Below are 12,526 nucleotides of genomic sequence, written 5' to 3' on the forward strand. Positions count from 1 at the left end.
ATTACGAATGTAATTTAAAAAAAAGCAGTGGGGGTGGAGGATGGGGGTCCTGCTGGTGGTGGTTCTTCTGTGCTCTCCTGGCCAGGGAGCATCTGCAGGGAGGCTGGGGTGAGGGATCAGAGGGGAAACCTCTATCGGAAAAATCGCATCCCACACTGGAATTACACCTTTGGCTCGGCTGAAGGACGGCCGGGAAGCGGAGGGATTATCTCCTGCTAAATACCTGCCGAATGAATAAGCTCCTGGTCCCGGGGCGATAGCGATCGGGGTGACGTGAGGGTGGTGCTGGGCTCGGAAACACCTTGCTCGTGCCAAGCAGAGACATTTTCTCCAGAGGAGGAGGAGGAGGAGGATGAGCTCACCTGGATTTTATTCCCCTCCCAGCCCAGCTTTTGCTCTCTCCCCCCTCGGGAGGTAATTTTAACCGAGGGAGACTGGCCCTGGCGATGGAGCGCCGACAGACGGACGGATGGACGGCTGCCGTGCTTCAGGTCTGGCTGGTGGAAGGAGGAGAAACGCCGTCTCCATTGCCCCCTTCCTCTTTTTTGACAGCTGCCGAGGGGGTCTGGTCCTGGATGGGGAGGACGAGGGGTGGGAGGGATTCGGTGGCTCGTCCCTGCCCTGCACGTGTCCCCCCTTGCCTGTGCAAGTCCCGAAAATACCCCTGCCCCTCGGGGGTGCTCCGGCACCGGCGCGGAGCCCCTCAAAGGACTGATCCTGGCTGGCTTTAATCTTTAATAGGGAAAGGGGATGTGCCCGTTGGGTTTTTGTTTTCTTCCACCCAAAGCCATGAGCATCCCAGAGGGAACACGTTGGGGAGTGAGCACAAGGAGCCTTTCGCCCTCCTCAAAATCGGAAATTTTAAATGCAGGAGGGGAAACGGAGGCAGGCAGGGTAGGTGGGAGCCTGGGGAGGAAGAGCAGCAAAGTTCAGCTTGTTCAGGGGTTTTTGAGAACTCTGGGATACGGGATGTTTGTTTCCCGCCGGGATCAGCTGCCAGATGGGTTGAGTGGTGGAGTCGGCAGCTCTCGAGCTGGTGGACACCTGAACCACAATGGGGTTTTTTTCTGGACCTTGGGCTGGGAGCGGCCGATTGCATGGGCTGACGGCGGAGGGACCGCTCGGGAGGCTGGAAGACAATCCTGGGGAGACCAGCAGCGATCCCACTCCCGGCTCTTCCAGACCAGCTGGAAAGACCAGCTTCAGGGAAGACCTTGGATCCTCCCTGGTGGGGCCCGTGGGCTTTAAGGGATCACCACCTCCTGCCAATCCAGGGCTGTGGCATCCCCTTGCCCACCCCCAGGCAGTTCCGAGCATCCTCATCCGTACGGGCAGGGGCTGGTGCTGTGCCATGAAGTGCTTTAGCAGGAGCTCCCCGGGGAGAGTTTAACCTCGTTAGCAAATCCTATAATTCACGGCTCTAAATAAAAGGTCTCCTTGTCAGCAGCGACGTTGGATGCTCTGGTGGACTCAGGGCTGCTGGAGGGGCCCTGGGGCAGGGAGGTGAATTTTTTGGGCACTTGCAAAGTGGCCCCAGGTGTGTCTGGTTTGGCCAGTGATTGCCCCAAGCCCTCTGGTTTAATTGCTCCCTCCTCCAGCAAATGGTGGAGGTAGGAGAAAGCAGAGCTGCTTTGGCTGGAGATGTGGCACTGGGATGGAGCCATCCCTGATCATCCCGGGGCATCCCTGGGGAGAAGTACCCAGCCTCTACCATGGGAGAGAGCATCGGAGACACTCGGTGGTTTCCTTCCCTGTCCCTTGCACGGGGACGTACCCTCTTTGGTAAAATTAATGGGGCATTAAGAGCAAAGTGTGGCTTGGGGAGGGCTTGCACTGGCTCGTGGCGCCCAGCATCTCCCACATTTGCTTTTCCCAGCTGGAGGAGATGAAGAGGGGTAAGGAAACCTCCTGCCCTTTGGTTTCCCTTTGGAAATGTCTTTGCTGCCTGGGCTCGCCCACCGGCTGCAGAGAGCGCCTTGCTGGTCCTGTCCTGGCCACCCTTCCCCGTCTGCTTTGCCTTCCCTGCTCCGAACGGGGCTGAGGTTGCTCCTTGCCTGGTTTTGGGGGGAGAGCTGTGACTCCCACCATCCCCCATCCATCCCACCGGCACAGAGGGAAGAGCAAAGCTGCTAGGTGAGACAGCAACGGGCTCGTTTTCCCCCTTTACCCCACCTGGCTGCTCGTTAGCTGAGCTAATTAAGCTGGATGCGGAGCAGCTGCCCTTACAGAGAGGCTTTTCTTGGAGAGGCAGGGTGGCAGGAGGGTTTCTGTGCTCCTTGGTAGGGCTTTCCCTTCCCCAAATCATGGGGCTATTCATTCCAGTGCTGGGCAAGGATGTGTGATTTGGAAAGTTTTGGGGGAAGAGATGCTGGAGGCATGGGATTGAGGAGCGTCCTCCGCCCGGGAAGGTGGGAGAGCTGCGGAGCATCCCAGGATGAGCAGGGCTGCATCCCCCTTTCCCCGGGGGAATCACCAGCTTCCTAAAAATCCGAGTGAGTCATGGAAGGGGATTTTGGTGGGGAAGGCCAGGAAGCATTTTGGAAACCTGCGGTGAGGTTGGGGCTCTGAACCACCACGCCTCCTCCTTAAAAGCAGCTGGAGGCCCGGCCCCGGGTGCTGCCGGCACCGGAGGAGGTGGGCGGCTTGGCGGAGGGCAGGCATCCTCCGCAGGAGCGATGGCTGATGGCCGCTAAGCGAAGCATCCCTGCCGCGCCGCCGGGGCGGCTTGCCGTAGCCCTAAGGATGTTCTCCCTTTTGCCTTTGCCAGGGGAAGAGAGGATGGCCTCGTAGATCCCGCCGAGCTCCTGCCTGCTCTGCCTGGACCAAGAGGACGGACCGTAAGTGCCCTCCAGCTTATCGCCACCCCGATGGGGACCGGCTCCAGCCTCTCCTGCTGCCGGGGATGCTGGAAAAGGTCTCCCCGAGACGGGCATCCTCCTCCCGGCGTGGCTCATGGGGTTAATGGGGCATCGAGGCGATGCTGGGGGTGCAAAGTGAGGGGGTGGGGGAGATGCATGAGAGCACTGGTGTAGGGCAGGGGGGTAAATCCATCTGTCTGCTTCACCCCGGAGGTTTTTGGGGCTGGAGGCCTCGAGGGTGGGGTTACCCTAGCAGTCATGCTCCCCAAAACCACCCCAGTTTGCGTCTGCGAAAGAGGAGGAAACGGTGGGGGAACCGCAGGGCTGCTGTGGCAGGGGGAGGTTTAAGGTGGCACTTGGAGCCTTGCAAAGGGGATGGTGACGGGGCAGGTGGCTTTGGAGCCCCCAGAAGGGGACCCCTGTAGTCAAAAGCCGCTGGGGACGGTAGCTGCCTGCGGGATAACTCACCCCTGGGGATTGAGATCCCTTAATTTTGGGAAATCTCCACCTTTGCCTGGAGAGGTGGGGTTGAATCTGGGCATTGCTTGGGTTTGGGTTGGAGGTGGGCTGGAGCATCTTGATGGTTTTAATTTTTTTTTTTTTTTTTTTTTTTTTTTTTCATTTACCTCCCTGGACTGTTCACATCCCTGCTATAAGGGAGTGAGTGCTCCCCACAGATGCTTTGCCCGCGGGTCCTGGGGGAGCAGGCAGTGGGGCCAGGCTGCCTGCGCCCCAAGATGGCTTCCTTCCGCTTTCTGTGCTGTTTCGGAGGGGGGTTAGACCGAGGCACGGGTGCAAAGTGGTGTTGCCAAAGCCGCTCTCACTGTTGCCACTCACATTCCTGGGCAGTCCCCAAGGGTGGAGATGCCAGCGAGCACAGACAGCAGCGAGGTGATGTGGTGGCAAACGGGGACCGGCTGGGGCAGGTAGGAGGAAGAGGGGGCTGAACCCGTGCCGGGGCTCTCCAAGCTGGGTGGGGAAATCCCATGGGTGTAAAATTGCCACTGGTAGGTGCCCACCCTCGTCTCATTAGTGTGGGGTTGCTGCCCATGGGTGGCTCAGCTCTCCCCCAGCAGCCCGGCTATGACCTCTGGGTTATAGCGAACAGCACCCGGCAAAAAGGTCCTTTATTTTATTTTCTTTTAAATAGGAAAAGAGCAATTAAACCTATCTAATATGTAAATAATAATATATAACCTGTAGTAACATAGCCTAACGCCCCGAGGAGGAGCTCTGTAGCTCCTTCCATGGCACGGGGTTACCCTGGAGGCGTGGGATGCTCGGGTATGCCCATGCAGCTGGCATTTTGGGGCTGTAGGAAGGGGTTTGGGTCCCATCCCCGTGTTTTTCCTGCTGCAAGGATTAAAAAGAAAAATAGAGGGAGAGGAGAGGATGGCGGCAGTGCCGGCCTGAGTCGGACTCCAGCTCCCGAGCGCGTTAAAGCCAGCAGCGCCGTGGCAAGGCAGGAGCAGCCTGGATTTATTCCGGGGACCTGCTGCTGTGGCAATACTGGTCCTGCCTGAGTTTATTTGCTGTTGCCACCTCTAAAATTGCACCTTCCTCATGGGTAAAGATGTTGTTAAGGCTTACGTGCTAATGAGGGTGGTGGTTTTATTTTTTATTTTTTTTTCCCCTATCTAAAATCTTTGGCCGGGTCACTGTATGCCTGGGATACCACGGGCTAAGGAAACAACGCTGCCTCTCCTATTAAGAGGCAATTAAGATGCCTTTAGCAATTAAGATTCCTTTAAAGTGACTCGCCAGGGCTCTTAAAATAGAATAAATGTGAGTATGGGCAGCACGGGCCGGCTCTCCACGCCCTCGATGGGGCGAGCAGGATTGATTCCTGCAGTGCTGCGTCCCAGCGACCGCCCGCATCCCCCAGCGCTTGTAGGTCGTGCTCTTGCAGTTGCTCTGCCCTGCGCTTTTTTGGCTGGTGCAGCATCCCGCCCCAGTCCCCCACAGCATCCCTTGGCGGGGGGATCTGATCCAGACCCTCCCACCTTTCGGGCTCGCAGTGTTGGTTCCTTGCAATCCCCCAAGTTTTTTTTCTCCCTGCCGTGGGTCCCTGTTTCCTTCCCAGCTTGGAAAAAAAAATAATAAAATAAAAATCCCCCAGCACCTGGAGCTCGCAGCAGCCAGAGCGAGGAAGCTTTGGGATGCCAGGCTGAGGATTTGGGTACCTTTGATGCTCTGCCAAGCCCAGGCAGTGCCTCGAGTTGGCCGGATCGTTTCCCTGGAGGATCGCCCCCGGCCGCCTCCCAGGTTGCGTTCAGGCTCCGGCATGGGATGGTTTTGCTGAGGCAGGAGGCAGCTGAGCCGGCGCGGGGGGTACGCCGGCATCTGCCGGGCTCCTCTGGCAATCCCAGCCCTACCGCGTGGAGAAAACCCGTGGGATGGGGGTTTGGAAGATCCTGGGGCTGTAAACTGCTCCCTTGGGGTTGATCCTGGGGGTTGTCCTCAAAATGGAATGCAGGATCCATCCCGCTGGTCCCCGTGTGCCTCAGAGGCTCGGGAGAGATGGTCCGGCTGGAGGCGGAGGGGTCTGTGCTGTCCTGGCTGTCTGTCCATCTCCCTTCGATTCCCACTGCTGGGAGTGAATCCCTAGGGAATGCTGGTGCGTCCCTTCCTCGGCCTTCATAGTCCAGCTCTGCTCCAGTTAAAAATAAATGCATGTTTTTTTGGGGTGAACCATCGGAGATGCTCGTTCTCTGATGAGCATCCTTCTCACCCGGGGGAGCTGGACCAGGCAGCGGGCAGCTCCGTGCCCCACGGATGTGTGGGATGGGATGGGATGGTGGGAGCATGGGAGAGGTGTCCTTGCCGTTTTCCCAATCTGTGGGTTACCTTGGAAACATAAAAGCATGGAGAGCTCTTGCTGCGTGGCCTGCTGGTCCATGGATGCTTTGCTGGGATGGCAGCGGGTGGCTGGGATCATCGTCCACCCACGCTGGGATGGGGTGGGGGGGTTCATAATCTCCCCCCACCTTTGTGCTTGCTCCATGACTTGAAATGTTTTGGGGTTTTCTGGGGTTTTTTTTGTTTCCACCCCACCCCCTGCCAAATGTGGGCTGGGAACAGCTTGGCCGGAGCCCGCTGCTGCTTTATGGATTGACAGGATTTAAATCTGGAGACGCCGGCTCCGGCTGGAGCCGTCGAGGCCATGGGGGGAGATGGGGATGGGGATGGATGGAGGTGGAGGGACGGGCTCCTCTCGGGTCCCCCGCGCAGCAGGCTCGGTCCCCGCGGGCATTGCTGGCATCTCCCAAGGGCTTTCCTGGGATGTGGTGAAACTGGGAGGCGAAACCTTGCTCCGGATCCGAGGGGAGAGGGGGGAACTGGGCGAGGAGCTTGGGGCTTTCCCATGACGCCAGGCTGGGGAAGGGGGGACCTGGCTGCGAAGGTGGGGCGGCAGCGGGGCTTTTAAGTAATTTTGGCAGCGATAATGCTCAGCCTGGGGGCGCTTAGGGGGGCGTTCTCAGACATCAAAGAGAGGGGCTTTTTTGGTTGCTGCTTCCAGGTGTGGGGAGCTGAATCCACCCGGGACTTTCCCCCCCTGCCAGCTCCGGGGCTTGGCAGGGAGGTGATGGGGGGGCAGGGATGCTGCGGGACCAGGGATGCTTTGGGGACCCGCCGGAGCCTTTAGCATCGCTCCCTCTGCCGGCTCGGCGTCCCCGGGGCGGAGGGAGCTGGCTCTGGGGACTCGCCTCTTCCTCCTTTAAGCAGCCGTTCTGGTTTGGGCTGGGGTAGCAGAAATTTGGGGGGAGCTTGAATTCATTCCGAAGGCGCCTCCGCCTTGGCCTGGGCACGGGGGGAGCCTGGGGGTGCGCTTGTTTTGCTCCGCATTCCCTGAACGCTTGAACGCTTGGCCAAACAGCCTTTGTTTTCCTTGGGTTTATTAACTGTGTGTCTCTTAAATGCATCAGGCCAAGCTTGTGTGGACAAGCCTGAGAAAAGATCATAAAGCCTTGAAAAAAAAATAGAATAGGCGTTTTAAAAAAAACAAAAAAAAAAGCTGGTACGTAAAAGCAAAGGGCAGCCTGGGGGTGCGCTTGTTTTGCTCCGCATTCCCTGAACGCTTGGCCAAACAGCCTTTGTTTTCCTTGGGTTTATTAACTGTGTGTCTCTTAAATGCATCGGGCCAAGCTTGTGTGGACAAGCCTGAGAAAAGATCATAAAGCCTTGAAAAAAAAATAGAATAGGCGTTTTAAAAAAAACAAAAAAAAAAGCTGGTACGTAAAAGCAAACACCGGGGGGGGGGAGCGGATTTTCCCAGTGCCTTAAAGCCACAGGGAAGCGTGCTCGGTGCTTGATTTGGCGCTGAAGAACAGAGCTGGGGGCTGAATTTGGTGCTAAATTCGGGTCCTGATGCCCGGCAGCACCCCAGCCCTGGGCGAACGGGGGTGCTCAGGCCCCCAGGGAGCATTGCCAGCCTCCAGCTGCGGATTTCTCCTCGGGGACTTTCGTGGCCAATTTTGCTAGGGGAAAAAAAAAACCCAACCCAGGGAAACGCAAGCTGCTTTTTACTTTCTCCTAATTTTATTTCTTTCAAGCAAATGTAACATATGAAGGAGCGAGCCGACCCCCCCCCGGTCCCTGCCTGCTTCGACCTGGAAGATGCAATTGCGGGTTTAATCTTCCCGTTCCTTCCCAAGCCAGGAGGGACTCGCAGAGCCAGAAATCCCGAGGCAGGATGAGAGCCAGGGTGTAAATCGGGGAGAGGGGGGGCTTTTTCTTTCCTTACCTGGGGTCCCCAGGCGATGGTGGGGCTGAGCCCGGGCACGATTCACCGGGAAGGGTTTTGATATCCCTGTTTTATGGAGAAGTGGTTGTGGGGAGATGGGTGCTTTCCCACGGTACCACCTCCCCTGTCCCCGTCCCTCCGCGCTGCTCTCAAACGGATGCAGCTTTCTTTGCTGCGTATCCCGTCCCGTTGCTTGTAGCGTGCTTTAATTGCCCTTAATTCCCTTTTAATTGCTCTTTCCTGCCCTTTTAATTTCAGGAGCTGGTGGTGAGGAAGTGAAGAGCCTGGCTCTCGTGGGACCGTCTTTGGTCCTCTTTCTCCTCCCTCTTGATAAATTTTGCCCCAAAAGCCGCTGCTCTTGGCTCGTTCTTGGCTGGGCGTGGACGTGGCCCCATTGGGCAGCGGGTTCCAGGTTCATTAACGGCGCTTCGTTAGGCAGGGTGGGGTGCTGAGGTGGGTGCCCCCCCAGCAGGGTGGCTAATCCCGTGACACTGGGATTTCCGTCACCCAGCCCAGTTGCTCACCTTTCCTCTTGGCATTTAGCATGTCCGCACCCTCTCCTCCTCCGAGACGTGGCCGCTCCGGAGTGGGGAGCAGCTTGGGTTACGGGGTGGCAAAGCCAAGCCCAACCCTGAGCCAGGCTTAGAGTAGGATTCCTCCTGGGGGAGCAAAGTCTCCCGGGTACCCCAAAGCTTCTCCCAGATGGTAAGTTAATTTTCCATCCTTGCCATGTCCCGGGGCGGCTCCGACCACGGCTCTTTGCTGCCTTCTTCCAGGAGGGAGAGGTTTTGGAGGAAGCATAAAAAAGTCGCCCCGCTTCCCCGGCTGGCGCTTGCGCCCGCATTGAGTTTGCGGCATCGCCCTCTCCCCGCGCCGGGACGGTTGAATTGAAGGTGTTGGAGGTTCCCCAAGTGCTCTTTCTTTGATCCCGCTAGGCTGCCGCGGTGGCGGCGCGTTTGGCTTCGTACCTGCGGCGGCTGGTGCCAGTCGGGTGCTTGAGCCAGGGCTGGGCTTAAAAGCTCCCCCCAGGTCATCACCGTGGGCATCGATTTGGGCACTTTGGGATTTTGAGGTTAAAACCCCACCGGGGGCTTGTTCTTACTCTTTAATTCAGTTTTTCCTTTGGAATTTTGGCGTTGAACCCATATGGCCAAGGCTCCTTGGGAGCTGCAGGAAGACTCTGCATAAATCAAACCTTTGGTGGCTGCGGGGCAGAGAAATGTTAATTTAAATGGAAATAAATCCCTTGGGGAACCCTGGTACCCGCTCATCCACAGGTGCAGATGGGGCAAGCAGGGGGTGATGCCTCTTGGATGGGGTTTTTGGGTATGGCTCCGATGTGTTTTGAGCTCATCTGATGTTTTTCCCTCTTTTCCCATTCCAGGTGACCGGCGACAGCCGCGATGAGAGCTCCGGCCCTCGCCTGATGCCTCTCCTGCTGATAAAAATGATCAACAAGTCTCGTGAGTCCCACGGGGGGGAGTCCTGCCTCCCTCTTTCCAAGCAGGGGTGGGGAGCCCGGGGGGATTTGCTTTTGGAAACTCGGCTTTAGGGGTAGGACTCGGCTTTAGGCTGCGGCTCCGGCTGGGTGATGCAGCGTTGGAGCATGCTGGGCGAAGTCGCGGCAGGGAGGGTGATTTTGGGGTCCTTGATTCTCTGGGCTTGGGCACCCCGTAGCCCTTGGGCTTTGTGGTAGAAAAAATGGGGTGGAGGCACCGGGAAGAGGGATGAGTTTGTGCGGCCTTTGGTGCAAGGTGGGCAGGAGGAAATGGTGCCGTGGCTTTTGAACCTGGAAAAAAACACAAACCTGGCTCCATCTTGGAGCCGCTCCTCGCAGGGGCACCGTGCCAGCCAGGCCCCCGCCACTCCCTGGGGAGAAGGCTTTGCCGGGGATGGCTCCGTAATCCTGGAGCTACCAGGACATCATCCCTGGGGGGCTGCAGGTCCCCAATATCCGATTATCCAAACGCCGGGAACCGGCTTGACGGTGTTTTTCTTTTCCCCCTGCTCTCTGGGCACGCAGGAGGGAAGATACTCGGGGTGCTGGCGCTGTTTCTGGTGATGGTTTGGTACTCGATCTACCGGGAAGACAGGTACACACAGCTGTGAGTGGCTTTTATTAAAGTTTAAAGGACCTCCTGCCCTTTCCTTTGCTCGGGAGGCGGCATCCCCCCACCCAGCCCACCCAGGGATGCTGGAGCATCGTCTGGATCCTGGGGGGCTGGAGAGATGGCCCCCCGCTCCCTTCCCAGTCCCGCGATGCTGACGGGGAATGTGGAGAGCGTGAGGTCTATGAGCAGCGCAAGGGAGACCTCTTCTGATGCGAGGCTGCAAGCCCAGCAATTAAACACCCAAAGCAGAGCTGACCTTAAGTCTGGCTGGTGATATCCCTGGCATGGCTTAAACCCCACCACGGCGGTGCCGGAGCCCCCTTTGCCAGGAGGGGGATGCAGAGGAGCAGGCATCATAGGTTTTTTGGAGTTTTTTGGTTTTGTTTTTGTTTTTTTTAAACCTTGTTGATGTTGACACAAAAGTAAAGGCATTTTCCCTGGTATGTTATTGATAGAACTCCAACATCATCAGAGTATGTAGTGAAGATGATGATATCGTTGTATGCATTGCTAAATTGTTTAAAATTCAGAAAGATGCAAATCCTATAGAACATGCCGCCCCCCTCGGTCTCACCGGCCCTTTCCTCCTCGGCAGCTACACGAGGGACCACCCGCTCTTCTTGCAGCTGAAGGACTATTTTTGGGTGAAGACGCCGTCGCTCTATGAGCTGCCCTACGGCACGAAAGGAAGCGGTAAGCCTCAGCAGCGCTCGCCGTTGATTTCTGTCTGTCCATCTGTCCGTCCTTCTTAAGAACACCTGCAGGTTGATTTTTTTTTTTTGGGGGGGGGGATGATGATGATGACTCTATTTTCTTTTTTCCTCCTCCCTAGCAAGTTGTTTGCTTGATTTGTGGACTTTGCGGTGCGCATCTGCTTGCCCTGGGTGCATGTGGTCCCTATAGAAGAGTTTAGGCTGGGCCAGGCTTTACTAAGCCCCAGGCAAGGATTATCTGCCCAGATCTGGGGGGAGCGGGGATGGGGCAGCACCCAGGGCGTTGCAGCAGGCAGGAGCTGCCTTGCTCACCTTCTCCTTGCCCTCGTTTTGCAGAAGACATCCTCCTGCGCCTGCTGTCGATCACCCACTACTCCCTGCCCGAGAGCATCCAGAGGTAACACCGGGGTGGGTTTGGGGCTTTTCCGTCTTTCTCTTCATCGTTGCTGTCTTTGGGAGGGGGAAAACTTACACAATGTGGGCCTAAGACTTGGCAAAATGAACCTCTGCCACCCAGGGATGGTGGATGGAGTGTGGGAAGCTTTGCAGAGTGGACGACGCAGGGTTAAACCCCTCCTTGGGGGTTAAAACCACCTTGGTTTTAGAGCAGGTCTGGCTGAGATGGGGTTTTTCTCTCGCAGTCTGAAGTGCCGGAGGTGCGCGGTGGTGGGCAACGGCCACCGGCTCCGCAACAGCTCCATGGGGGAGACCATCAACACGTACGACGTTGTGATCAGGTACAGCCCTGGGTCCATCCTGTTGACCCCTCCCCAGTGCCACCTGCAGGTGGGGCTGAGGCCCATGATGTCCCTGTGTCCCCCCTCCAAGGCTGAACAACGCCCCAGTCCATGGTTACGAGCAGGACGTGGGCTCCAAGACCACCATGCGCCTCTTCTACCCCGAGTCGGCCCACTTTGACCCCCGGACGGAGAACAACCCCGACACGTTGCTGGTGCTGGTGCCTTTCAAGCCCATGGACTTCCAGTGGATGGAGGCCATCCTCAACGACAAGAAGAGGGTAAGTGTGGTGGGGAACCAGGTCCAACCCCTCCCTGACTGCTCCAGGGTCCAAACCTCATCCCACCCCTCCCTGGGGACCTACAACTCTAACAGGGGCACCACCAGCCATCTCCGTCCTCTTTGCAGGTTCGGAAAGGGTTTTGGAAACAGCCTCCGTTGATCTGGGATGCCAACCCGGAGCGAGTGCGCATCCTCAACCCTTACTACATGGAAGTAACTGCTGCTAAACTGCTCAACCTCCCCATGAAGCAACCACGGAAGGTCAAACAGGTAAGGGGTGGGGATGGCCCGGGTGCCCTGCACCCCCCCGAGGGGTGGCATCCTCCCTCCTGGTCCCCCTGGCCAACCCCATGCAGCTTGCTCAAGGTCCCTGGCTCTTTGCACGTCTTCTCCTTCCCCCTCTCCCTCCAGAAGCCCACCACGGGGTTGTTGGCCATCACCTTGGCCCTGCACTTCTGCGACCTGGTGCACATCGCGGGCTTTGGCTACCCCGATTCGGCCAACAAGAAGCAGACCATTCACTACTACGAGCAGATCACGCTCAAGTCCATGGCGGTAAGTATCTACCCCCACTTTTTGCCCATGTTACCCCCATTTTGTCCTCCAGGATGGGGGATCACAGCCCAGGAGGGCAGCGCCCTACCCAGTTTGGTGACGCTGAGTGGGGCGGGAGGCTCTCCCTTCCACGCTGGGTGTGGAGGGTCCCCCTTTGGGTGGTCACGGTCCAGCTTCTCCCGTGTCCCTGTAGTCAGGGTGGAGCTGGACCTGGGTTACATGTGAGGAGAAGGGCTCGTGGCCAGGGGGTCATGTCCCTCCTTTTGGGGGGGCTCCTTGCTTTAGGTGAAGGCGTGGGGTCAACTCGACGCTGGGGGGTGGATGAGGTGGAGGGGCTGGGAGGGAGTGGAAGGAAAAGGGGTGGTGGCCCCTCGCTGGGCTCCGGTGTCACCCCCTGCTCCCTGTCCCCCAGGCCTCGGAGCACAACGTCTCCCACGAGGCGGTGGCCATCAAGCGGATGCTGGAGCTGGGTCTCGTCAAGAACCTCACCTACTTCTGAGGCCACCGGGGCTGCGCAGGGACAGC

The 12,526-nt window shown here is 57.8% G+C and overlaps 1 protein-coding gene across 1 annotated transcript in view; it reads left to right on the forward strand.

Annotated features, from left to right (window-relative positions):
* The window catches only part of ST3GAL4 (ST3 beta-galactoside alpha-2,3-sialyltransferase 4), an 18,268-nt gene extending 5,758 nt beyond the window's left edge, over positions 1–12,510 (forward strand). The window contains exons 2-12 of the mRNA XM_035897463.1: positions 2,768–2,837; positions 8,987–9,065; positions 9,626–9,695; positions 10,084–10,090; positions 10,244–10,406; positions 10,763–10,823; positions 11,068–11,163; positions 11,255–11,444; positions 11,573–11,716; positions 11,858–12,001; positions 12,414–12,510. Of these exons, the coding sequence (XP_035753356.1) occupies positions 2,768–2,837; positions 8,987–9,065; positions 9,626–9,695; positions 10,084–10,090; positions 10,244–10,406; positions 10,763–10,823; positions 11,068–11,163; positions 11,255–11,444; positions 11,573–11,716; positions 11,858–12,001; positions 12,414–12,500 (1,111 nt within the window). The 3' untranslated portion in view covers positions 12,501–12,510. The remainder of the gene's footprint in view (positions 1–2,767; positions 2,838–8,986; positions 9,066–9,625; positions 9,696–10,083; positions 10,091–10,243; positions 10,407–10,762; positions 10,824–11,067; positions 11,164–11,254; positions 11,445–11,572; positions 11,717–11,857; positions 12,002–12,413) is intronic.
* The last annotated feature ends 16 nt before the right edge of the window (positions 12,511–12,526 follow it).

Source organism: Egretta garzetta, unplaced genomic scaffold (assembly GCF_000687185.1).
Source record: "Egretta garzetta isolate BGI_Z169 unplaced genomic scaffold, ASM68718v1 scaffold207, whole genome shotgun sequence".
Taxonomy (NCBI): Eukaryota; Metazoa; Chordata; class Aves; order Pelecaniformes; family Ardeidae; genus Egretta; species Egretta garzetta.